The following is a 24,346-nucleotide window of genomic DNA, read 5'->3' as shown; positions in this document are numbered from 1 at the left end:
GGCGATTGGCACACGGGACAGCCAATAGCACCGTGCTCGCACAGACCCCACCCCCTCCGTCACCGTCCACCTGTGAGTGACACAGCGCTCAGCCAACGGCGAAGAGGCGCGGCACGATCACACCCAATGGGCGCCTAGGGGCGGTGCCGTCAGAGGATTGTTTATGTCCCGGGAGGGGAAAATAGGTCAGAGCGCCGCGGGGCCGGGCCAGGCAGGTGGGCCTGGGGGACGGGCCGGAGGTGGGAGCTGAGGGCTGGGGTTTGGCTCTGGCTCAGGCTCAGGGCGGGTCTGGGTTGTGCGACCCAAGCGCGGTGGCCTGGCCTGGCCTGGCCTGGCCTGGTCCTGTCCGGCCCGCCTCAGCTGCCGGCACAGACGGGGCTCCGGCGCCCGCCCTCGGTGGAGCTGCTGCTTCCGCGGCCACAGAACCGGGCCGGTCCCCCCGCCGTGGTCCCCCCGCGCCGCTCGGTGCCTGGGGAAGGGCTGGGGCTGTGCGGGTCACGCCGCAGCATCGCCTCGGGCCCCCGGAAAGGCCTCAGCGAGCCTGGGGCCCGCAGGGGTAAGCGGCTTTTTGTAGCAGCTCTGCCGTGACAGCAGGATCGGGACAGCGGCTGTCCCCTCTGCCGGCACTGCTGAGGCGTCTCCAATCCTAGGGGTAGTCGTGGTCAAGAAGGACATTGCGGGACTGGAGCGTGTCCAGGGAGGGGAACAGAGCTGGGGAAGGGGCTGGAGCACCAGGAGAGGCTGAGGGAGCTGGGAAAGGGGCTCAGCCTGGAGAGAAGGAGGCTCAGGGGGAACCTTCTGGCTCTGCACAACTCCCTGACAGGCGGGGACAGCCGGGGGTATCAGGCTCTGCTCCCAGGGAATGGGGCAGGAGAAGAGGGAGTGGTCTCAAGTTGTGCCAGGGGAGGTTTAGGTTGGACATTGGGAAAAAATTTTCACGGGAAGTGTGGTCATGCACTGTCACAGCTGCCCAGGGCAGTGGGGGATCCCTATTCCTGCAGGGATTTAAAAGCCGCGTGGATGTGGCACCTGGTGACATGGGTTAGTGGTGGCCTGGGCAGTGCTGGGGGAATGATTGGAGTTGTTGATCCAAGAAATCTTTTCCAGCCATAATGATTCCATGACTGATTCTGCTGTCAGCGCTGGATCGTCTGCTGAGATCTCTGTGCTGACTGAGGGCCTGGGGGAGCAGAGCAGCACCGCTGGGCTGCTGTGGGTGCTCACCAGAGCTGGAGAAGGGGTTTCTGCTATGGTTTTAGGTGCTTTCCCAGCATGGCTGTTGGACCCCCTGTGATTTCAGCAGGTGGGATTTCCAGAGCCCTTCAAAGCATCCATGGGCAGCTGCACAGCTGGTTGGGGCTTGGCTTGTCCTGCTTTTCCAGGAGCTGCTGTCCCACTGAGGAGCAGGGCCAGGTGTTTTATGGCAGGCTCTGGCTTGGGGTTGAGCTGAGGGAGAGGGTTCAAGGGTTACAGTCCTGAGGGTGCCTCTTTGTGATGAGTTGAATCTTGCAAAGATAAACTTCAGGCAGATGAGATTGGAAGCTGAGGTTTCTGTCTCACATCCAGTGCAAGCATCTTGTGTGGGAGCTGGTGTCAGGCTGTGCACAGGGAAGGAGCCTCAGGAAATCTGTCTCTGCACACCTCTGTTGGGCTGGGAGACAGGCAGCTGCTTCCCTTCTGCCTGTTGTCCTTGAGGCAAGTTGGGACAGGTCTGTCACAAGCCTAGCTTCCCTCCAGTGAGCAGAAAAGTAATTTCTCTTCCTCTCCAAGCACTGAGAGCAAAGTCTTCCATCAGAAGCCAGTTGCAGGTGGACACCCTTCCCTGGAGACAGATGGGCTGCAGTGGGCTGGAGCCAGGACAGTTGCTGGAGGGTCACTGGGCACCAGGGAGGCTGTGTCTTGGAGCAGCCTGGTTTAGTGGAAGGTGTCCCTGCCCACGGCAGGGGGTGGAATGAGATGAGCTTGAAGGTCCTTCCAACCCAAAGGACTCTGTGATTCTGACAGCCCTGAAGCTCCCCAGGCCATGTGAGAGGTGGCTGCTGGATCCAGTTCCTGCAGAGGAGCAGCTGCTGCTATCACCACTGGTTATTGGGAGCATTTCTAGGGGCCTACTGAACACCTGCCTCAGGGAGAGGTTGGCCCTGGATGGAGCAAGAAGTTGAAGTTTGCAGAGGCTCTTGATGCAGATAGAACTTCATTTGCGTTGGCTGATCTTGTGCTGGTGCCCCTGGGGGGAGTGGGGGGTTCTGGTGACCCAGGGAGTGGTGGTGGGACATGGCAGCAGTGTAACCTCGTGTTTCTTTCCCCAGCCTACCTGTCAGGGGGCAGCATGGCACGGCGCCCACGGAGCAGCCGGGCCTGGCACTTTGTCCTGAGCGGGGTGCGGCGCGAGGCCGATGGCTGGGCCGGTGCACGGGGCTGGGGCTACGACTCCGACGGGCAGGTAGGCTGGGCTCGGGGGGCTCTGGGTGCCACAGGGGACAGGTAGCACAGTCTGCCTTTCCCTGATACCAGGCAAAAGGATTTACCAAAAGCAGAAAGGATTTAGTAATGGTCAGTATTGATACTTAGCTAAATGCTTTTTTAAGCATAGAATGGGTTGTCATACGTAAATTACATACAATATTTGAAAATATTTTTTTGGAAGTAGAGCTCTAGATAAGTGTTTGAAGTGGATCAGTTCCCTAATCTGGCTGGCTGTGCTCCCTCCTGGACTTGGAGATTGTGGGGCAGTGTCTTCAAACTGAAATTTCCTCACATTTCCTGTTCTGCAGTGTGAACCTCACTTCTGAACCTGGTTCAGGTGTGCTGGAGATGGGAACACAGGAGGGAGAGCAAGAGTGAAACAGTGAAAGGACTGACTGATTTGCCTCTGCCATCCTTCCCTACTCCCTAATTCTTGAATGTGTGAGTTGAGTTCCCTGTGCAGTGGTAGAGACACAAGGAGCTGCTCCGAGAACTTCAAAGCTACGCTGAAGCTAGGAGACTCTGCCAGAGCACAGTGTCCAAACCCAGGCATTGTGCTCCCAGAAAATGTGCAGTTTTCTGTCCCTGCACTTATGGGAATAACAGGATTTCTAGGTAGGAGTACTTGGGAAAGTTAGAAGTTAGGAAAGATGTAACCCAAGCTCTTGGTTCTGCAGCCCAAAGGAGGAGGCTGGCCAGTACCGTATGTAAGCCCAAGTACTTTGAATTCCCTGTCTTACACAGCTGCAAGAACATCAGTTTAAAGGATTTTTGTCATTAAATACCCCAACTGTGGGGGTGAATAACAAGCAGGTACACCTGAGCAGGACGTAAACGTAGAGTAACTCTGCAACCAGTGATAAGAGAATCCTGTAGGCAACACCATAACACAGGAGTGAAACTGGGCTGTGACTCTCACAGTGTCCTGTCCAGCATCACTTTGGTCTCTTGGCACTGGGGAACAGTAAATCAGGTTTTTGTTCATGAAAGTAAACAAAAGCCCTTTAATGCTGCTCTGGGTTCCCTGTGGGCCTGTCTGCAGCACTGGCTTGAGGAGCTGCAGCCATGCTGCTCAACTGGCTCCCTTTGTTCTGCCCCCTCTCCCTTCTCCTCCTCCTGCCTCTTCACAGCCTCTCCAGGGCAGTGCCTGGCTTTGCTGATGGCTGGAACCTGCCTGGTGAAGGCCAAAGCTTTAGCACAGAATTTCCTTCAAAATGTGTGTGTTCCAGACTTGGGCTGTCACCCTGCTGTGACAGCTCCATGTCCCCAGGCACAAACAACATACCTGTACTGCAGAGTGCTGAGAGGTCCCTGCAGCTCAGTAGGCACTATCCATGTCCCAGAGCAGGGTAATTCCATGGGCACAGCCTCCCAGTGTGACAGGCCAGGCCATGACAGGAACCTGGTGTCAGGAAAATTAATCCACAAACACCAGAGATTTATGTCCAAAAAGGAGACAGAGGAGTCCTTTTTGCTTTATTTGAATAAAGGGAGAGGCCATGGGGCATTTTCCCTGGGATCTCTCAAATTTTTGGAGGATGCAGCCTCCTTTTTATCCTGTTTTCCTGGCCACATTTCCCTCTCTGAGGTACTTGAGAGGCACAGACTTCCCAAACACCTGATACCTGAGATTCCCCTTTAATGTGTAACCCTCCCTTTTCATTTTTAATTCTTACAGAATTCACAGTTTTCCCCCATTGCTTCTTAGATCCTTCAATATCCAGTTTCATTTATCAGCAAACCTACAGTTTGTTTGTAAGGGCAAATACCTTTTTCCATTCATCAATCAGTGGAATCCATCCCATTGTTTCTTTTATCTCTCAGTGCTAGTCTTACCTACTAAGCTTGTTTGTAAAGACAAATCCATCATCCCTCTCAATGGGGATGTCCCAGCAGAGCCCTCAGAGCTCTGCCAGCCCAGCAGTGAGCATTCCTTCCCTGTTCTCCCCAGCAGCACAGCGACTCGGATTCAGAGCCAGAGTTTTCCTCCCTGTCTCCCTCCATCCCGAGTGCCATCCCTGTGACTGGAGAGTCCTACTGCAACTGTGAGAACCAGAGTGAAGCTCCCTACTGCTCCAGCCTGCACGCCCTGCACCGCGTCCGCGACTGCCGCTGCGGCGAGGAGGATGAGTGTAAGGGGCTCTCCTGGGGATGGGGGGACCCCTGCAATGTCCTGTTCCTGCTCAGCATTCCTTTGTTTACATCCTGAGGCTGTAGGAGGATTACCAGCCCGTGCCTGCTGTCGCGTTTCCAGGCTCAGGGCTGATGCTGTTATGGCGTCAGCTCTCACCTCTGGCGCCTGATTTCCGATCCGGCTTAGGCCCTGTTGAAACAGAGCTGGTGCTTGGGGCCCTCCTGATCCCTGCAGGGGCTGGCAGAGTGCCTGGCTCAGAGCACAGGATGGGCTTGGGCTGGAGGGCAGAGCCTGTGGCATGGCAGAGTCACCCCTTGGTCCCATGAGGAGTGTGAGGAGAAGGGGGGCTCTGCCTGGTGTTAGCCAAAATTGGGCCTGGTGAATGCTGACAGCTTTGGAGCACTGATCCTTCCCTGGTGGGGCACTGCAGAGTAGTTCAGGCCTCAAGCAGTTCTTTGATGTGCACAGCTTAAGATTTGTCCTCTTAAACAATAAGAGAAATACAAACAAACCCACCAACAGGCCTTCAAAACCTACCTGTGCTTTGGCTTCAGGCTCGTTTCCAATGGGTCTTTGCCCATCCTTGTGCCCTCTGTGCTTCCTCAACAGATTTTGACTGGGTGTGGGATGACCTGAACAAGTCAACAGCCACGCTGCTGACGTGTGACAACCGCAAGGTGAACTTCCACATGGAGTACAGCTGTGGCACGGCCGCCATCCGCGGCAACAAGGAGCTGGCAGACGGGCAGCACTTCTGGGAGATCAAGATGACCTCCCCGGTGTATGGCACTGACATGGTACGTGTGGGGCACACAGAAATGCCCAGGATTTTGGAGAGGGGCTGGCAGGATGAGGTTCCACCATGGCAGATGAGGTTTGAGGCTGTCTGGAAGTGCACAAGTCCAAGGGAACCCGATGAGATGCATCCCTGGGATCTGAGGGAACTGGTGGATGAAGTGGTTTAGGCATTATCCATTATACAAGAGAAGCTGTGGCAGTCTGGTGAAGTTCTCAGTGACTGGAAAAGAGGAAACATAACCTCTATTTTTAGGAAGGGAAATAAGGAAAATCTGGGCTGACCAGTCTCACCTCTAGGCTGGCAATCATGGAGCAGATCCTTTTGGAAACTGTGCAAAGGCACATTGAAACAGTGGATGTGATTGATGACATCCATCATGGCTTCACTAAGGGATTCAGTGGCTTTCTGTGATGGGATTGTAGTGTTGGTGGAGGAGGGAAGAGGAACTGATCTCATCTGCCTGAATTTCTGCAAAGCATTTGTTGCTGCCTTGCATGGCATCCTTGTCTCTAACCTGGAGAGGTATGAATTTGACAGAGGGACCACTTGGTGGAAATGGAATTATCTGGATGGTCACACGCAAAGAGTTGGGAGTAGACAGACCAGTGACAAGTGACATTGCTCAAGGGCTGGCATTGGTACCAGTATTGTTTCATATCTCTGCTGGGGACATGGACAGTGGGATCAGGGTGCCCTTGGCCAGACTGGAGCTGACACCCAGCTGTGTGGGGAGGTGAGAGAAAGACATGGAATGTTGGAGGATGAAAACTGGGCATGGCCTGGCCATAAACACCCAGATCCCCCCCATGGCCTGGGCTGAGCCCCAGTGTGGGCAGCAGGGGAGGGGGGAATTCTGCCCCATCAGGTGAGACCCCACCTGCAGAGTTGCCCCAGCCCTGGGGCCCAACAGCAACAGGATATGGAGCAGCTGGAGAGAGTCCAGGGGAAGCCATGGAGATGCTCCAAGGGCTGGAGCCCCTCTGCTCTGGAGAAGAGGAGGCTCCAGGGACACCTCAGAGCACCTTCCAGGGCCTAAAGGGACTCCAGAAGAAATGGAGAGGGACTTTAAACAAGGATCTGGAGAAGGGAAAATGGCATCTCACTGCCAGAGGGCAGGGATGGATGGGATATTGGGCAGGAATTGTTCCCTGGGAGGGTGGAGAGCCCTGACACAGGGTGCCCAGAGAAGCTGTGGCTGCCCCTGGATCCCTGGAAGTGAACAAGGCCAGGTTGGACAGGGCTTGGAGCAGCCTGGGGTAGTGAAAGGTGTCCCTGCCCATGGCAGGGGTGGAATGAGATGAGCTTTACAGTCCCTTCCAACTCAAACCATTCTGTGACTCTGTGAACAGGACAGTGACCTTCTCCAGCAGTTTAGCTGGGCCTCCTCTCTTAGGAAAGGAAATTGTGCTGGGAGCCTTCAGCTCTACCCTTAAACCTCTAACTTTGCTTCACCAACCCCTCTGAGTGTTCTGGGCAGAGCCAAGGAGGGAAGAACTGGAGGTGGAACCTTGTTTGTATTTTGTTGCTTGAAAAGACACTGGGCTTGTGTTCTTACCCCCTGCTTTGCTTCCCAGATGGTGGGGATTGGGACGTCAGACGTGAACCTGGACAAGTACCGCCACACCTTCTGCAGCCTGCTGGGCAAGGATGAGGACAGCTGGGGACTTTCCTACACAGGTAACATGGACAGGGTGGCTGGGTGGGCAGCAGTGGCACAAGAAGTGACCTGTGAATCCCTTTGTTAAGGACACCAGAGCAGCTGCTGGCAGCTTGCAGCCCTTGGAGCGTCTCTCCTGGCCCACTTTTTGCAGAGCCCTTAGACCTGGTGTGGGACCCTGCCAGGGCACTACTGTCACATCACCACTTTGGGGTTTCAGTGCTGCTCCCTGTGCTCTGGAGTTGTAAAACCTCAATTTTCCCCTTTCCACCAGCCACTTTGGGATGGGAGGGCCGGTGTCAGAAACGCAGGGATGTTTTTGGCACTGAGTGAGGCTGTACCAGGAGCATGGGAGTTGGGATGAATTCCTGGAGTGCAGGTTTTCCACAGAATGCCTTTTTTGGGGTGTTTTGGGTTTTCAGGACTGCTGCATCACAAGGGCGACAAAACAAACTTCTCCTCGAGGTTTGGCCAAGGCTCCATTATTGGGGTGCATCTGGACACGTGGCACGGGACACTCACCTTCTTTAAGAACCGCAAGTGCATAGGTGAGAGCCAGGGATGGGGTGGGAGGAACTCGAGTCTGGCTGCAGCAGAAAACTCTGGGAAAGCAGAAGACCAAGATTTGAAGTGAGTGGGAGGAAGGTCACATTTGTTGTTTAATAGATTGGGATTTTGGAAAGCTTTTCCCAACAGCTTCGCAGTTAATGGGTTCGGGGTAGGTGGGAGGGGGAAAATCCCTCTCTCTGAACTAACATGGCCTTCCTGGTGCTGTGCCCTGGCAGGGGTGGCAGCCACAAAGCTGCAGAACAAGAAGTTTTACCCCATGGTGTGCTCGACGGCGGCCAAGAGCAGCATGAAGGTGATCCGGTCCTGCGCCAGCCACACGTCCCTGCAGTACCTGTGCTGCTTCCGCCTGCGCCAGCTCCTGCCCCACTACGTGGACACGCTGGAGGTGCTGCCCCTGCCCCCAGGACTCAAGCAGGTGCTGCACAACAAACTGGGCTGGGTGTTGAGCATGAACTATAGCACATCAAAGCCTTCCTCCTCATCCTCGGGGAGCGACTCGGACAGCTCGTGCAGCTCGGATGCGGAGGCCTGCCAAAGGAAGAGGTGCAGGAGGACATAATGGCTCTGCACACCACGTGGGTGGGGGTTTGTTGTGTTGTCAGTCAAGCCTGATGCACCTCTTCCTTCTGGGAACATCTGTTTCTACATGTTGGCAAAGATTTCTCCAGTGCTGTGGAAATCTTTGGCCTCGACGTCCATCACAGGCATTTAGAAGAGTTGCTGGCTCCAAGAGATGCCACTTCTGACACAAGAAATTTGTGGTGAAATATCTGAGCTTCATCTCCTGACCTGCTGCAGAAGCACTTCTTCCTGAAGGAAGCACCTCTTCCTGAAAGAGCTCTCTTCTCCTTGTTGACACAGACAACGTTTAAGAAATTTGACTTGATGGAGTTGGATTTGATGATAATCTTCATGGCTCCCCTTCAACTCAGGATGTTCTGTGATGATTAAGGTGGCCTCCTGTTTGGAGAGCACTGGATTCCAGTCAGATAACACACCTGATTCATTGAGACACAATCCCAGGCCAGTCCTCTCCTCTCCTCTGTGTGTGTGTGTACGTTTGGTGTCTGCCATGACCTCGTCCCGCTCTGGGGCACGATGGAGCAGCAGCTGCAGGGAAAGGGCCCCCAGAGGCACTGCTGGAAGCAGGGACAGGAGCTGAGCTGTGGGTGGTCTTCCTCGAGCCCCTGGGGACTTCTAGTTGCTTTGCATGTTGGTTCCTGCTGCTTCTCCTCTGTCCAAGACTGTGTTAAACTGTAATAATAAAAGTAGAAGCTGTCTGTTGTTGTTCTTAGGGGCCTTGAAGGCAGGAGGCTGCAGGTGCTGTCAAAAATAGTGTGGGCAGCAGTGTGGAGGGGAGGTTCTGCCTGCAGCAGTTGTGTGTCAGAGCTGGAGGAGGAGAAGGCAGCAGAGATGCCCTTGTCTCTGGCCAGGGCTCTTGTATTTCCCACTGAAGCAGAAGTGTGGTGGGGTGATGTTCAGTGGAGCTAGGCTGATGCCTGTGGCTGTGCACTGGAAGGGAGCTGCAGCAGGGTTATAGTGCCTGTCCTCTGGCAGGTCATGCTGGGACAAACACCCCAATCCCCCAGCCCAGAGCATGGCAACAGAGCAGCCCTTCCAAGACTTGCTCAGGGTAAATGCTGGATTAGGATCTGGACAAGTGACTCGATGTGCAGTGGCCTCATGCCACTGCCAGGGAATGGGCTCTGTGCTCCCACAGGACTGGTGCCAACCCAGGCCAGTCCCTGCAGGGCCTGTGCTCACCACCTGGGGCTTCTCCCCAGCCTTTGAGCTCTTCTCTGGTGGACAGCTGAGGAATCAAGGCTGAGCTGGTGCTGTCAGCCTTGCAAAGCCTTTCCACATTGGAAAGTGGAACAGGGCTGAGGTATGGATGGGAAATGGCTTTTAACCAGTTCTCTCTGTGGGTTTCCTCCCAACACATTCCAGCTGCTGCCTTTTCCTCTGCTCCTACGACAGACCCCCCCACAGGCTCAGGTAAAACTTCTTGCACCATGTGCATTGAGCTCATTCCCAAATCCTGAAGTGAAGATGACTCTTGCTGCTCTGGGGCCAGGCTTTGAAGGAGAGCCTTACTGTGGCAGGTCAGGCTCTGTCCCTGCCTCTGGAGTGGTGCTGCAGCCAGAGCAAACTGCGTTGCTGGTTTGCTCTTCCCCAGGAGCTGACTCAAGCAGGCAGCAGCTGGAGGCAGAGGAATCCCTGGCAGGGAGGAATGTGGTTTGGAAGGGCCCTCCTGGTTCTCCAGGGCTGTTGGAGGAAGTTCAGGGGTTCTGTGTCACTGTGGAAAGCCCCAGTGAATAATCCCAAACCTCAGCAGGCACTGGGGGAGCCCTGGCCCACCCCCATCCAGGCTGTGGCTATTTCTGAGTAATAATGGAGCATTTGCTTTGGGAAAAGAGAATCCCATCCTAAGACACCATTTCCCGTGGATTTTCTGGAGCTATTCAGCATTTTCTCATGTTGGGAGTTCAGTGAACAAACTCCCTTGCTCTGAGCTGTGTTACCCCAAGGAAGTGGTTCCTCTCCTCTCAGCTGGGTTTGACAGCTGGCAGGTGCTTTCCAAAGTGACTTAAACAGGACCCATCTGTCCCTGGAAGCCACAACAGGATCTACAATAACAGATCCCACAAAGAGCCAGAGCAGGACATGGAAAGTCAGGGCATGCTAAAGAAAATCCATGGTTTGTCCAGCACCTCACCTGCAGGGACAGAGCTACACACAGCCCCTGTTCCAACATTCCTTAGCTCTCACAGGAGACAGGCAGCTTTCCAGCCAGTGGGATAGAAAGCTGGGGAAGCTAAAAGAGGAAATGAGAGCCAAGAGGCTGAAGAAAGCATCTGTAACAAGACATTTATTGATGTGCAAGTCTCTGTTCTGAAGGACAACCAGCTGCTTCCCCTGGCCAGGCTTCCAGCTGCAGCTCAGCCACAGCCAAGCACTGGCAGAAAAAACCAGTGACCAACACCACCCACAGTCTCTCTGTGGGGACCAGGACAGAACCAGAACAAGGCTGGGCTTAGACATGTGGCAGGGTAAGTTTGCCCCAACACAGCAGTCTTTGCCACTGGTGTCCCATGTCACTGGGATGCTCAGAGGGTGTCACTTGTCACCTTCTGTGCTGCATTCTCCATAGGCCTTTGAGCACAGAAGAGGAGGGAACAGCACAGATGCTCTAGAAGACCCCAATCTCTCCTGCAGGACTCAATCCCAGTGAGGATCCATGACTGAGTCTTCATCCAAAAATATCAGGATGGGGGGATAAAGCTCCAAACAAACAAATATCCATCACTTGGAAGCAGACCATGCATACACTTAGTTGTGTGCTATCTCAGAGACAGAGCTGTAAGACCACTTCATAAAATCCTAGAATGGTTTGGGTTGGGAAGGACCTTAAAGTTCATCCCATCCCACCCCCTGCCACAGGCAGGAACACCTCCCACTAGCCCAGGCTGTTCCAAGCCCTGTCCATCCTGGCCTTGGACACTTCCAGGGATCCAGGGGCAGCCACAGCTTCTCTGGGCACCCTGTGCCAGGGCCTGCCCAACTCTCACAGAGAACAATTCCTTCCCAATATCCCGTCCATCCCTGCTCTCTGGCAGTGGGAAGAAACATCCAAAGAGGCTGTGTTGAGTCCAGAGACCAAAACTCCAGGGGAAGGAAAAGTATTTGGACAAAAGAGTATTTGACTACATAAGATTATAGAAAAAAAAGTTCTGTCGGAGTTCCTCATGTAGTAGGAGTTTTATATGATGAATGTTCACAAAAACAAGCATGTGCTGATAAGAACATGCCTTCATCCATTGGCTGAGCTGCTGGCAGAAGGGTCAGAACATCCCAGTCTAATCCTACTCCTGCCATTCTCAGTCAGGAACAGCAGAAAGCTCAGGGCCATGGGGGGAGGGAGAACTTGGTGATCTCAAACAGCTCCCTCAAGGTTCAGACAGCAGAAGAGCAAGGAAGGTGTGGCATACACCACGAGGAGAGCTTGGTGTCCTGTGGAAAGCCCCACAGCTCTGGGGTGGCACATTTGCTGCCTGAGGGGCTGTAGCTGTCAGACTGCAGCAGTAGCAATAGGGACATCAAACCCAGAGCTGAGGGACAGACCAGGGGGACAGTGGCTGCCCCAACAACCACTGAGCTGCCCTGGCTGGGTGGGCAGCCAAAGGTATCACCCAGGGAACATGCCAAGGTGATGTGAGCAGGTCCTGGGAAGTGAGACCATAGCAGAGAGAAGCCTGGGAGGGCCAACAGGAGGGTGAGCAGGTACTGCTGGAACAAGGTTCTGGTTTGATCACACAACCAGAGACAGGGCTTTTTTCCCTGGGGAGCTGGTGGCACATTCAGGGCTTGTTTGCTCCATCAACGCTGAGCTTTTAGTGAGGATGCCCATGACAGCCCTTTCTGCCCTTGTCCTCCAAGCTTTAACAAGTCACAGAGGGCTTTGAGGGCTCACCTGTAGCAGAGGATGGGTTGCTTCTACTGTAGCTGCTGCTGCAGCTGCAGGGCTGACTCTGTTCTACTGCTGGAATTGTCACTTCCATACCTGCCAGAATCCTGGGTTGTCCTTCTCCTCTTGCAACCCCTGACCCTGAAAGCGCAGGAAGGAAACTCCTGCAGCTCCAGCTGTCTCCTGCAGAAAGAACTGGGACCAAGGCCTGAGGCTGGTGTGTGCCCAGACCCCAGACTTTGCAGCCCTCCCCTGGCATTAAGCTCTGGGCTTCTTCTAAAGCCTCTTTCTGCCAAGGGCTAATATTTTTTTCCCATGGAATCTTCTTTCCTTTCCTGGACATCTCCAGAGCATGGGGGTAAAAAGATTTTCCTAAGGTCATCTTCCCTCCTTCCCTAGTGCTGAGTCACCACTGCATCACCACGAGAACAGATTTTCATCTGCAGAGACTCAAAAGGATCTTGAAACACAAATAAATCTGGGCCCTTCCACTGACAGCATCAAGGACAGGCTGGCAGCCACAGACAAACATCTCTAAGACAAACTTTCACTGAGGTTTCCCAAAGCTCCGGGCTTGGGATGTGAGGGAGTGACTCACTTGTCCAGGTGTTTTGTTGTTGCCCTTGTCAGAGAGTGCTGGCCTACCACACATGTAGGACAGCACTGTGGGGTTACCACAGAAGTGACAGAGGTGAAACATGTAACACACCGACCAAAGCTCAGGTGAGCCAGGATAACCCGAGGTTCCCACCCTCCTATCCCTTCTAGCACTAGTGTCACCGAAGTCACCTGGTGAGAGCAGCAGGGCACTGCTGGAGTCACCATCCCTGGGAGCGGCCAAAAAACTCAGTGGGTGTGGCACTTCCAGATACGGCTTAGCGGGCACGGTGCTATTTTGTCAAAGGTTGGACTTGATCTTGGAGGTCTTTTCCAGCCTTAATGATTCTCTGAAAGCACACATGTTGGACACTTCCCTGGGTAAGATGAGGCCGGGATGGTACGGGAGGAAGCCGGGATGGCACGGGAGGGAGCGGGGATGGGATGGCAGGGCAGGGAGCCGGGATGGCACAGGAGGGAACGGGGATGGGATGGCACGGCAGGGAGCCGGGGTGGCAGGGCAGGGAGCCGGGATGGCACAGCAGGGAGCCGGGCTGCCTAGAGCTGTTTACTCAGCTACAGCAAAGCTGCTCATCTCTCTTAGCTCCCTTTAAGCCATGAGTCCTAACCCCCTTTGGGGCACACTCAGGCAGGGCAGGAATTTAGTTCAAGGGATATCAAGTCAGGGTTTAGATGGTGCTTGACCTATTTTGTGACTGCTGTGGCATCAAAAGGAGCACTACTGGGGGGACACAGGCTCTGAAAGGCAGGGAACTGAGGGAGAACCAACAGCCCTTTCCATAGCTGAGAGGCTGTGGTGGATCTGGAGAGGGGAGGCTGCGTTCAGACCCCTCTGAACAAGGGTCCTAACAACAAGGGACTCCAAATAGTTCCTCAAAGTTTGCAGTCCCCCCTTGATCCCATTACCAGGCAGGGTGAAGTAAGCAAGGGGATGCAATCTGATCCAAGGCAGCCACCACCTCCACGGCAAAGCATTCCTTCACAGAACTCACACACGTGGGACTTAGCCATCAGCTCAACCCAAGTGACAGAAAACTTCAAGGACTGTAAGTTTTACCTGCAGTATCACCTCAGGAGGAAAGGAAGCTTCCTGAGAGCTGGGGCTCTGCATTCCCACGTGCTGCTGCCTGCCCTGCTCTGGGCACAGGGCTCATGCAGGAGCCTCTCACACTCACACCTCAGGGCTGCTGTCTGTAAAGAGGGAAAGGTCAGGCTTAGCCCCACATCTGCTACCCCTGATCTGACTCAGAGCTGGAGATAAAGGTGTGGCAGCAGTTCCTCTGTGAGCGAGGGGAGACCCCAAACCATGGTGAGACCTACTGGCTGCCTCTGCTGGCACAGTTGGGTTTTTATGCAAAAATATTTATCCTCGCAGGCTCAAGTGAGAAGGAGCTGAGGAGGTGGTGAGACAGGGGCTGTCCCTGAGAAATCATCCCTGATGCTCCAAGGACTGGAGCCTCTCTGCTCTGGAGCCAGGCTGGCAGAGCTGGGGGTGCTCACCTGGAGAAGAGAAGGCTCCAGGGACACCTCAGAGCCCCTGCCAGGGCTTAAAGGGGCTCCAGGAGAGCTGCACTGGAACTTTGCAGTGCCTGGACACAGGGAATGGCTTCCCACTGCCAGAGGGCAGGGTTAGATGGGATATTGGGAAGGAATTGTTCCCTGGGAGGGTGGGGAGCCCTGGCACAGGGTGCCCAGAGAAGCTGTGGCTGCCCCTGGATCCCTGGAAGTGTCCAAGGCCAGGCTGGACATTGGGCCTTGGAGCAGCCTGGGACAGTGGAAGGTGTCCCTGCTCATGGCAGGGGTGGAATGAGATGGGCTTTGAGGTCTCTTCCAACCCAAACCATCCTGGGATTCTATGAAATATTCCAGATAGAGCAGGACAGAGCAAGCTACTGTAGCTGCATCTGTGCAGTAGTTTTGGATCCCACCATCAGCACTGAGGAGACTTCTCTGCTGTGCACCTACATGAACAGGAAGGAGCCAAGACTGGGAGCAGCACACAAGTGACACACTCAGGGCACACAAGGGCTCCAGGCTGTGAACATCCCTCAGGGCACTGAACAGCAGCCAATGTCCTTCTGCCCTCCTGGCTCACCTCCAAAGCATCAGCACCCATCTCCTCACTGGCACTGCCTACTCCAGCCTGTCCTTCTCTAGTCTTGGATGGGACTGGATGGACTGGGAATTTCTCAGGGAAGAAGCACAGGCTGCCCAGACAGGTATAAATAAAATGCTGTAGCACTGCACAGAAGTGAGAACTAACACAAACCTCTCCTTCAAAGTGCAAGTGTTTCCCTGGGCTGTGTACCCTGAGTGTTTCTTTCAAGGAAATTTTTTATGGACTCCACAAGAATGGAAAAGCCAAATGCAAGGAAAGGCAAGTCTGGCCTGAGCCATTCCCTCTGAGGAAGCAGCACCTGTCCTAGGGTTAGAGGTGTATCCCTGGAGACCTTCTGCTGTACTCACACAGCTACTCCCAATTTTCAGACCACCCCCTTCTGTATCAGAGCTTCATTCCAGCCTGGAGCAATGGCAGTTTGGAATAGATCCTCTTATCTGTTCCACATTTCCTTGGAAGGTTACTCTGCTGTGGAGCACTTTGTGTAGCTCTGGCTCTGACATGTGTATCCCTGCATCCAGCAAAAGGTGCTAAAGGAAATCTTCTGGCTCTACCAACCCTCTTTATCCTAAAAGGTGAAATATTTCCAGCGGGATCAGTGGTCCAGTATGAAAGTGGACAGGTCTGCACCTGTGCAGAGCCCACACTGTGAGAGGCACCAACACTCCAGGCTGTACCAGTGCTACACTGGTGAAAGACCATGACTGAACTGAAAGATAAAAATCCTCCCCAAACAAGCAAAAAGGTGCAAAAAGAGCCTGAGAAAGAAGGCAGTGTCAACTGCAGAAGTTGCTAAGTGTGATGAAAGGAGACAAAAAGCCTTTGTCTGCACTGCACAGTGTTGGATGGCCACGTTATCTGCACCTACATGCTCTGAAGTCTCTTACATAACCATGGGATCTGCAATGTTCTATCCAGCAAGAGCAAAAATAGAGTTCTGCCTCCGCCTGAAATTCCTGCAGTGGGGGTGAGCGCAGGAACAGCCCCTCCTAGCCTCCCCTGCCTCACTGGGATCCTTCCACCCTGAACCTTCCCACTGAAATGAGAATATATTTGGTGCCAGAAGGTACCTGACCTGTCAGGTTCCTATGATGGGTTCAAAAAGTGATCACTGGGCTTTCCAAACAAGGCAGCAAATTTGTTCAGACCCTTCCAGATGTGCAGCTATTGCCTGTAGCACCATTTTGTGCACACATCTGGGCTGAGAATGCTGAGCACCCAAGTGAAAGCTCTGTAGGGAGGATTTGTGGTCTCATTCTTGCTTACTGGAGCTTCCTGTGCTCGCCCTAGAGACACACCTTTCTAAAACTGTGCCTAAAAGATACTGGCTCAGGAATAACCTGCCTGGGAATCAGGCCCAGCTCCATTTCCTAAGCTACCTGCTCACCAGTAATCTGCATTTCTGGGGCTCCTAAAGCTTTCTCCTCACAGCACATCATTGCCAGAGAAGATGAGAAGGACTCACCCAAGTGGAGAATGTTTGACATGTTTCTCCTCCAAGTTCTGCAGCAGGAAACTGTCTGAGGCTCAAAACAACATTTACAGTCCAAGGAAATGAAAACCTTCATCCAAGTGCCTGCACTGGGATCTTTGAGGAGACCTGTGGAGAATGACAGAACAACTCTGGCATGAGAAAATGAGGTGTTTTATCAGCATTAACAAATAACAAAAATAAAATGGATGTGAAATGAGGGATTCTGCCTGTGTGGAAGTCTGGCTGGCTGCAGCACACACAGGTGCTGGCGGGGCTGGGGACTGAGCTGTTGACTTCATCGCTAACACCTCTGCAGGCACCTTGAAAAGTGTCCTAGAATTAATTTGATTAAATTGTCAGAAACATCAACATTTTTGAACTAGCCCTCTGTGAAGGAAGACTGAGATCTGTCATCAGGCTGAAGTCAGGAAGCTGAGTTTCACCACCTGCCAAACTCCCTTCAGCCCTACTCCCACTCCTGCGCACCAGGCTGGACACACACAGATGTCACTGGCAGCACATGGAGAATGTGCTCTTAATTAGTGGCTCTGTGAGCAGCTAATGAGAGCTGACACCATATATTAGGCACCTTCCTCAGAGCGGTCTGCAACCTTTCCAAACCGCGTGAGGGCTGTTTCCTTCCACCGACACCTGCTGCAGACGGGATTTGTTTGAGATGTTCCAACAAAATAGCCTGGCTTTCCCTAAGAACACAAGGGAGGGGCTGAAAACACACTGCTCGTGCACCTTAAAATTCCAGCATCGTTTCAGGGCAGGACGGAGCCTGGGCTGCCGAGGGCTGCGAGCTCCTCCGCGCTGCCTGCGCTCCCTCTGGCGGCCCCAGAGCTCCGGGAGCAGCGGGGAAAGGCTCTGGCACCGCCCTCAGCTCCCGAGCCGTGCCCACCACTCCACAATGACTGTGTTTATCCTACAAGGGCTTTTCCACGGGCAGAATAATAACCACCACAGTACGGCTGTGCGGGAACAAACGGGGTCAACTTTCCTCACGCTCTAGACCTCCAGGATACAACCACTAATTATTTATTGGCACAATAATTTACTCAAAACTATAAATAAAGCAGCTGGCTCCCTGCTGTTGGGAGATGGATCCTTGCTTATCCCAACCTAGACCTGAATAGAGGAGAGGGAGCAGAACACCGTCTCTGAACAAGAGAAGCAGGATGGAAGCAGGCCCTGCACTCCATGAGGCACCTGAACAGCTCTGGGAGCAAATCCAGCCCTCCACAGGGCACCTGGAGAAGGTATTTCATGTGCTGGAATTTCCAGAGGCTGATCTTGGAGGGAGCTGAACCGGGAGGCGAGTTCCTGAGAGCAGGAAATAGAGCCCTGGAGTGCAGTTCTACCTATCCCTTCCTAATGCCCTGAGGCTGAGAGCGCATGAACAGCCGGGCTTTTACACCCCAAAATTAAATCAGCAATATGTGCTCTGTACAGAGGAGCTCCCCAGCTCTGTGGGGCTGGAGCTCTGCCCTTCTGCTCTTGCAGCACGGCCCGGGGGAGCTCAGAGCTCCTCTTCCTTAGGTCCCAGCCAGTACCACAACACCTGCCCCACAGCCGGACTATAACCACGACTGGTGCGCAGTCACTACCGCAAATGGCAGAGACAGCGAAGGCAAAACAGTCTCATAAAACCAGGAACGCTGTGGCCGGGCCAGCGGCACAGGGACCTCAGGCGGCAGCAAGGAGGCCGCGGCTGGGCCACCTCGCACGGGGAGAGCCCGGTATCGCTGCCGTCGCCATGGGAACGGGCCGTTCCCGTCTCGGCCCCGCCGCTCCGCGCCCCCAGCACGATGGTTCCGCGGGGGGCGGTGACAGCGCGGGGCAGCACGGCCCCTTTAAGAGCGGCGCCGCCATGATCTGCCTGGTGCTGGGGCTCTTCGCCGGACTCTTTCATAGTGGTATGGAACGGGACGGGACCCCCGGCCCTGAGTCTGAGGACCAGGGACTCTCACTCCCTTTGTGCCTGAGGGCCAAGGGACCTCCCTTCCCCGGGAGAGACCCCGCGGCTGAAGGCCAGGGCCCCCCTGTCCCTGTGCCCTCCGCGCCCGACGGCCGCGGGCAGGACGGCCCTGCCCTCCTCTGCGGGAACCTGCAACACCCCTGTGTCCCCACGGCTGAGGGCCTGGAACCCCCGGTGCCCGCTTGGCTGGAGGCCCACAGGCGTCTCCTTCCCTCCTCAGAGCTCTGTCCTCTCTCCCCAGCCCTCGGCGGGGTCAATGAACGAACCTTCGTGGCCATCAAACCGGACGGGGTCCAGCGGCGCCTGGTCGGGGAGATCATCCGGCGCTTCGAGAGGAAGGGGCTGCAGCTGGTGGGGATGAAGCTGCTGCAGGTGAGCGGCCAGGCCCACCCAGGCTGGGGGTCCCTGGAGCCGAGGAGTTCCTGCAGCCCCCGCAAGTCCCGGCTGTGCTGGTAACTGCTGGGGGTTGTGCTTGTCATTCGGTCTGTACAGCCCGCTGGTGTTATTCCAACACCAAATCCTCGCAGCTCAGAGGAGAGCTGGCGCTGGGAGGGGTGAATCCAGCTGTGAGGAGCATGTCTGCCCTTGGCTGTGCCTGTACTCCAGGGTTGTCAGTGTAAGGTGGCAGCTGGAAACTCCTGTGTCAGCCTCCTGGAACTGTGCAAGAGCTTAATTCTTCTCTTAACTCTCTGCATCCCTGAGGTACAGCCCTTGCCCAGATCTCCCCGTGTGGGAGTAGACTAAGCTGTGTGCTCTGTGCAGGCCTCAGAGGAGCTGCTGAAGGAACACTACATCTCCCTCCAGGACCGTCCCTTCTACAGCCGCCTGGTGAAGTACATGAGCTCCGGGCCCATTGTGGCCATGGTGAGTGCTGGCCAGGGCCCCTGCACCAAGGGACAGGGACAAAGTGCAAGGTATCGGCAGCAGTGGCTGCTGGCACAGTGGAAGTGAGGTGATATCTCCCCTCAGAGGGTCTCTTTAAGCTGTACTGAACCGCAGGGATATTTTCTGTTGTAAATTAAATCATAGAATGGTTTGGGTTGGAAGGGACCTTAAAGGCCTCTTTCCACCCCCTGCCATGGGCAGGGGTACATTCCACTATCCCAGGCTGCTCCAAGCCCCATGCAGCCTGACCTTGAGTGCTTCCAGGGATGGGGAGAAATCCACAGAAAATTTGGATTATTTTCCAAAATCAACTTTAGAAGAATAATTTGGAGAGACCCTTTCCTGTCTCTTACCCGGGTGGATCTGGTGGGGGACTCAGAGGGCAGATGTGACCTGCTGGAGCAGTTGTGGAAGCTGATCCTGGTTTTACTCTCCTGCAGGTCTGGCAGGGCCTGGATGTGGTGAAGACAGTTCGCACCATGATCGGGGAGACCAATCCAGCTGAATCCAGGCCTGGTACCATCCGAGGAGACTTCTGTGTTGAAGTTGGCAAGTGAGAGCTTTGACTTCTTCTTCCCTCAGTGTTTCAGGGCATCCTGTCCAGGCATTCCTGTGCCAGGCCTGCCCAAGCCACATAAGTCTGCATTCCCAGAGCAGAAGTTCTCCCTTTTGTGCTCAGACCAGAGTTGAGCTCTGCTTCCTGAGCTTGGCTTTAGTAGGAGGAAGAGCCTGGGTTGTGTCTTTCCTTCCTCCCGAGTCCTCTCAGTCCTCCTCTGTTGAAAGCAGGTGGGAGTTTGCCTGTTTTCCTCTGGTAATTGGGACTGTCACACTATGAAGAGGAAGGGTGAATATCCATGGATATTCCATGGATGGTGACCTTGTGTGGCCCCAGCCTGGCTTGTGGTAGACACAGCTCTTACTGAACCATCCAGGCTTAGATCTCTGTTTCCTGGTGTCTGATACCAAACCTGCTTTAATGGAAGGGGGAACAGATGGAGGCACAGCTGGAATCACTGACATGAAAAATGTAAATCTCAGAGCTACTGCCACTTGCAGCTACTCCTGTAGCAAACAAATGGTCCTTCAGCATAAGAGGAGCGAATGCTGGGACCTGCTGGAAGGATGAGGGGTGTGTGATAGGAAGGGATATTGTGGGATAGGACTGGCTCCATTGCTTTAATGAAATTGCTCAAGGGGGAATTTTTCCTGCTCCCTTTGTCCTTGCCCACAGGAACGTGATCCATGGCAGTGACTCGGTGGAGAGTGCCCAGCAGGAGATCTCGCTCTGGTTCCGCCCGGAGGAGCTGCCGTGCTGGGAGGACACAGCTGCACGCTGGATCTACGAGTGAGGAGCAATCCCAAGGGAAGTTCATCTTCCTGCTGGGACACCGGACATTTCCATCCATTTCATGGCAGCTGCTGGGGCTGGCTGCAGATCCTCTGTGGGATTCCTCTTCTGCCTGTGGGATCCTGGGAGCTGGGCTGTGTGTGGAACTCTGTGGTTCAGCTCCTGCCAATGGGAGCTGTTTCTTATTTTTTTCTCTCTCTGCTCTACTAAGTAGTTGGTACTGTTTCTCTGTTTGCTGCAGCATCTTAAATCCCAAATAGCTCAAGCTGATTCACTGAAGTAAAACTTGGGCTCTTGGCCCATTCCTAGGTGTTCTCATCCCTGCCTGAAATAGGAGAATGCATTTTCCTTGCTGCTGGGAGAGGTGCTGGTCACAAGGTGATTGGCTTGACAATTCATCTGTATTTCTAGAAGGCTTTTCACCAAAGGCTTTTAAAGAACTGGGCTGCTGTAGGATAAGGGAGTAAATTCTCATTTTGGAGTTCATTCTAAGACAAGGAATGAAGGACGGGACAACTCTCTCTCCTTTGATGTGCTGGAGCTTGCACAAGCTCACCCAGTTTCAGATGTGATGAGTGAGTCCATGGAAGAAAGGTTCTCCAAATGCTGTTAAACACACAATTCCTCAGGCTCTGGTTCCTGGGCTGTGGCTGCTGGGAGTCCCTCTGTCACTGATGTGAAGCAGCAGCACTGGGGCAGCCACAGGAATAAAAGGGGAAGAGGGAGGCAGGGAAGGATTTGTGGATCTGGGACTCAGGAAGGACTGTTTAGTGGAGTATTTAGTTCTCCCTTGTGCGCAGCACGGGCTGGAGAGTCCTGGCACTGAGCTCTGGCAGAGCCCAAGATCTTCCTTGTCCTCCCAAGAGCTTGCAGAGGAGCTTTCCTGCTGGGAGGGTATCTGGAAACCAGTTTGTAATGGGCTGGACACCACCTGTGAGCTGTCCCTGGGCCACCCAGCTCCTCAGAGTTCTGCTGTGTCTGAGTTCCCTGTGCAGCCTCACCAGAGCATAAGAACAGGGACAGTGACATGGAATCCTGCCATGAAACAGGGACATGGTTAAACAGGGAGCAAGATCCCCAGGGCATCCTGTGTGCAGGATGAGTCTGACCTGTGCCCTAAAAACTTGTCCCTTTGAGTCCTCAGCTTTGTAGGTGCTGGGGAATGAGGACAGCTCTTGGGGGGCAGAGTGAAGTCACCCTCACGCCTGCTCTGTGCTGGCTCCAGGGTGGTGGGGCTGAGCAGGGCAGGGCTGAGAGGTCTCCCTCCAGTGAGTGGGGCTGTCCAGCTGCCTCAGCCAAGGCTCCTCCTGCCTTGGGGCCTTCTCCAGGCACCAGTGTCCAGCTTTAAATACTTGACAGATCTTGTTTGTTCCTGTACCTTGCCTACTTGGCTGAACTTGGGAGTCTGGCTCCAGCAGGGCTGAAGGAGAAGATGCTGGTGAAGATCAAGGCGTGAAGTGAGTGGGAGGAAGGCCACATTTGTTGTTTAACAGATGCATTGAGAAGAGCTGATGGCACTAAGAGCTGCTAGCTCTGACACAGAAAAACTCAGCCCAAATACCTGAGCTTCATCTCCTGCTCTTGCCTCTTCCTGAAGGATCCCTCTTCTCCCTGTCTACATGGATGAGATTTTAGATGCCCTCCCAGTCTTAAAGCCCACTGAACTCCAGTCAGGTAACAGACCTGACTCATCAAGACACAATCCCAGGCCAGTCCTCTCCTCTCCTCTGTGTGTGTGTGTACGTTTGGTGTCTGCCATGACCTCGTCCCGCTCTGGGGCACGATGGAGCAGCAGCTGCAGGGAAAGGGCCCCCAGAGGCACTGCTGGAAGCAGGGACAGGAGCTGAGCTGTGGGTGGTCTTCCTCGAGCCCCTGGGGACTTCTAGTTGCTTTGCATGTTGGTTCCTGCTGCTTCTCCTCTGTCCAAGACTGTGTTAAACTGAAATAATAAAAGTAGAAGCTGTCTGTTGTTGTTCTTAGGGGCCTTGAAGGCAGGAGGCTGCGGGTGCTGTCAAAAATAGTGTGGGCAGCAGTGTGGAGGGGAGGTTCTGCCTGCAGCAGTTGTGTCTCAGAGCTGGAGGAGAAGGCAGCAGAGATGCCCTTGTCTCTGGCCAGGGCTCTTGTGCTTCCCACCAAACCAGGGGCTGGGGCGATGTTCAGTGAAGCCAGGCTGCTGCTGCAGCACCACACGCTTGTGACAGCAGAAACAGCAGGCTCTGTGCTCCTGCAGGATTCACAAAATCCCACAGTAGTTGGGATTGGAAAGGACCTCTGGAGATCATTCAGTTCCCTGTCAGAGCAGGGTCATGTGGAGTAGCTGTCACAGGAATGTGTCCAGGTGGGTTTGGAATGTCTCTAGAGCAGGAGACTCCATGCCCTGAGGACCTGCTCCCGTACTTTGCCACCCTCAGTGTAAAGCACTTCTTCCTCATGTTGAGCGGGTACTTCTCGTGTTTTAGTTTCTGGCTGTTGTGACTCCTCCTGTTGCTGGGCACACTGGAGGAGCTCAGCACCATCCTCTTGTCTGGATGCCAAGCCCGTGTCAGACCCTGGGCCTTTTCCCTGAATTTCAAGCAGTGCATTTACTAAGGAGTTAGGTCTGAGCTGGTGCTGTCAGCCAAACAGAGTATTGGAAAATGAAAGAGGGTTAAAAATGTTATGGGATGGGAAACAACTTTTGAGCTGTTGTCTCCACAGTTTTGCTCCCAGCACCGTTAGTGGGAACACAGCTCCAGCCCCAATGCCAAGCAGGAGAATCCCTTCCCTGAGCTGAGTGTAGCCCAGGATAGAGTCAGCTCTTCTGGCTGCCACTGATGGCTCCTATTGAAGTTGCCATTAACCCCCAGGTCTGTTTGCTGGGCTGCTCTCCAGCCTCTCATCCCCCATGTTGTGTGTACAGCCCTGTCCCAGGTACAGAGTCCAGCACTGCTGCTCTTGAATTTCACACAGGTTGTGGCTCCCCTTTGGGGCCTTCACAGCCAGTTCACTGTTGTTGGCAAACCTCCCTAATGTACGTTAAATTCCTGAATCTGGATTGTTTATAGAAACATTAAAGAGCACCAGCCCTCAAATAGAGCCCTGCATAACCCCACTGGTGACTATCTGATGTGACCCCATTTACTGTAACCCTTTGAGCTTGACCTGGCACTGGCTGCTCACCCATGTAAAAGAGTACTTGTGGAGCTGTGTGAGGGACAGTATCCAAGAGAATGTTAGAGATGGTATCAAAAGCTTTGCTAAGCCCCAAGCCACCACATCTACTGTCTTTCCCTCAGTCAACACAAATGTGACTGACACAGAGCTGGGAGGAGTGGCTGATACCTCAGAGGGTTGTGTGGCCCTTCAGAGGGACCTCAACAATGGGAGAGGGGCAGAGAGGAACCTTCTGGAATCCAGCCACGGGCCAGAGCAGAGTCCTGCATCTGGGGAGGAATAACCCCAGGCACCAGGTGGGGCTGGGGTGCAGCTCTGTGAAGAGGGTGACACCACTGCTCCTGACCAAGCCCCAGCCCTGGGGCCAAGGTGGGGGTTCCTGGGGGGTGTGAGGGAAGGGATCCTGCCCCTCTGCTCAGCCTGTGAGGCACATCTGGAATATCCTGTCAGGACAAGAGGACATGGAGCTCCTGGAGCAGGTCCGGTGGAGGCTGTGAGGATGCTGAAGGGACTGGAGCATTTCCTTGTGAGGAAAGGCTGAGGGAGCTGGGGCTGAGGAGCCCCAGTTGAGAGGGGATCAGCCCTGGGTGTCCCTGTGTGCAGGGAGGGGCAGAGCAGGGCCCAGCAATGCCCAGAGCAACGGGTAGGGACCCGTCTGAACACAGCCCTGTGCCCTG

At 54.3% G+C, this 24,346-nt stretch overlaps 2 protein-coding genes and 1 long non-coding RNA gene across 7 annotated transcripts; 2 read left to right on the top strand and 1 right to left on the bottom strand.

The window, feature by feature from the left end:
• The first annotated feature begins 135 nt into the window (after nucleotides 1-135).
• Nucleotides 136-8,906, top strand: SPSB3 (splA/ryanodine receptor domain and SOCS box containing 3). 3 transcript variants are annotated; one of them, XM_033073999.2, is made up of 7 exons: nucleotides 136-215; nucleotides 2,310-2,443; nucleotides 4,421-4,598; nucleotides 5,210-5,397; nucleotides 6,974-7,076; nucleotides 7,479-7,604; nucleotides 7,842-8,906. In XM_033073999.2, exons 1-7 carry the CDS (start codon nucleotides 164-166, stop codon nucleotides 8,183-8,185), a joined length of 1,125 nt encoding a protein of 374 aa, XP_032929890.1. In that variant the 5' UTR covers nucleotides 136-163; the 3' UTR covers nucleotides 8,186-8,906. The 3 variants fall into 3 exon arrangements, with proteins under 3 accessions (XP_032929890.1, XP_032929888.1, XP_032929891.1); XM_033073997.2 differs by having other exon boundaries at nucleotides 4,418-4,598; XM_033074000.2 differs by lacking the exon at nucleotides 136-215 and adding an exon at nucleotides 532-556 and having other exon boundaries at nucleotides 4,418-4,598.
• A 2,281-nt stretch (nucleotides 8,907-11,187) lies between these two features.
• Nucleotides 11,188-17,899, bottom strand: LOC117003781. 3 transcript variants are annotated; one of them, XR_004419551.1, is made up of 3 exons: nucleotides 17,515-17,899; nucleotides 16,294-16,428; nucleotides 11,188-13,900 (listed from the first exon to the last, which is right to left on the bottom strand). It is a non-coding gene; the product is annotated as an uncharacterized LOC117003781 (long non-coding RNA). The 3 variants fall into 3 exon arrangements; XR_004419552.1 differs by lacking the exon at nucleotides 17,515-17,899 and adding an exon at nucleotides 16,892-17,026; XR_004419553.1 differs by lacking the exon at nucleotides 17,515-17,899 and having other exon boundaries at nucleotides 11,188-13,038; nucleotides 13,767-13,900; nucleotides 16,294-16,883.
• A 211-nt stretch (nucleotides 17,900-18,110) lies between these two features.
• On the top strand, nucleotides 18,111-22,481 carry NME3 (NME/NM23 nucleoside diphosphate kinase 3). Its single transcript, XM_033074018.1, has 5 exons — nucleotides 18,111-18,221; nucleotides 18,525-18,655; nucleotides 19,046-19,147; nucleotides 19,609-19,721; nucleotides 20,400-22,481. The coding sequence occupies exons 1-5, from the start codon at nucleotides 18,176-18,178 to the stop codon at nucleotides 20,515-20,517; spliced, it is 510 nt and encodes a 169-aa protein (XP_032929909.1). The 5' UTR covers nucleotides 18,111-18,175; the 3' UTR covers nucleotides 20,518-22,481.
• The last annotated feature ends 1,865 nt before the right edge of the window (nucleotides 22,482-24,346 follow it).

Source organism: Catharus ustulatus, chromosome 16 (genome assembly GCF_009819885.2).
Source record: "Catharus ustulatus isolate bCatUst1 chromosome 16, bCatUst1.pri.v2, whole genome shotgun sequence".
In the NCBI taxonomy this organism is placed as follows: domain Eukaryota; kingdom Metazoa; phylum Chordata; class Aves; order Passeriformes; family Turdidae; genus Catharus; species Catharus ustulatus.
This window is presented reverse-complemented; position numbering and strand designations above follow the sequence as displayed.

Bases quoted from the DNA above. Each gene is read 5' to 3' on its own strand.
- SPSB3 (XM_033073997.2), top strand. From the start codon at position 164: ATGTCCCGGGAGGGGAAAATAGGTCAGAGCGCCGCGGGGCCGGGCCAG. The intron at 216-2,309 runs GTGGGCCTGGGG...TTCTTTCCCCAG, and splicing joins CGCGGGGCCGGGCCAGGCAG to CCTACCTGTCAGGGGGCAGC. The intron at 2,444-4,417 runs GTAGGCTGGGCT...TGTTCTCCCCAG, and splicing joins GCTACGACTCCGACGGGCAG to CAGCACAGCGACTCGGATTC.
- NME3 (XM_033074018.1), top strand. From the start codon at position 18,176: ATGATCTGCCTGGTGCTGGGGCTCTTCGCCGGACTCTTTCATAGTG. The intron at 18,222-18,524 runs GTATGGAACGGG...CTCTCTCCCCAG, and splicing joins CGCCGGACTCTTTCATAGTG to CCCTCGGCGGGGTCAATGAA. The intron at 18,656-19,045 runs GTGAGCGGCCAG...TGCTCTGTGCAG, and splicing joins TGGGGATGAAGCTGCTGCAG to GCCTCAGAGGAGCTGCTGAA.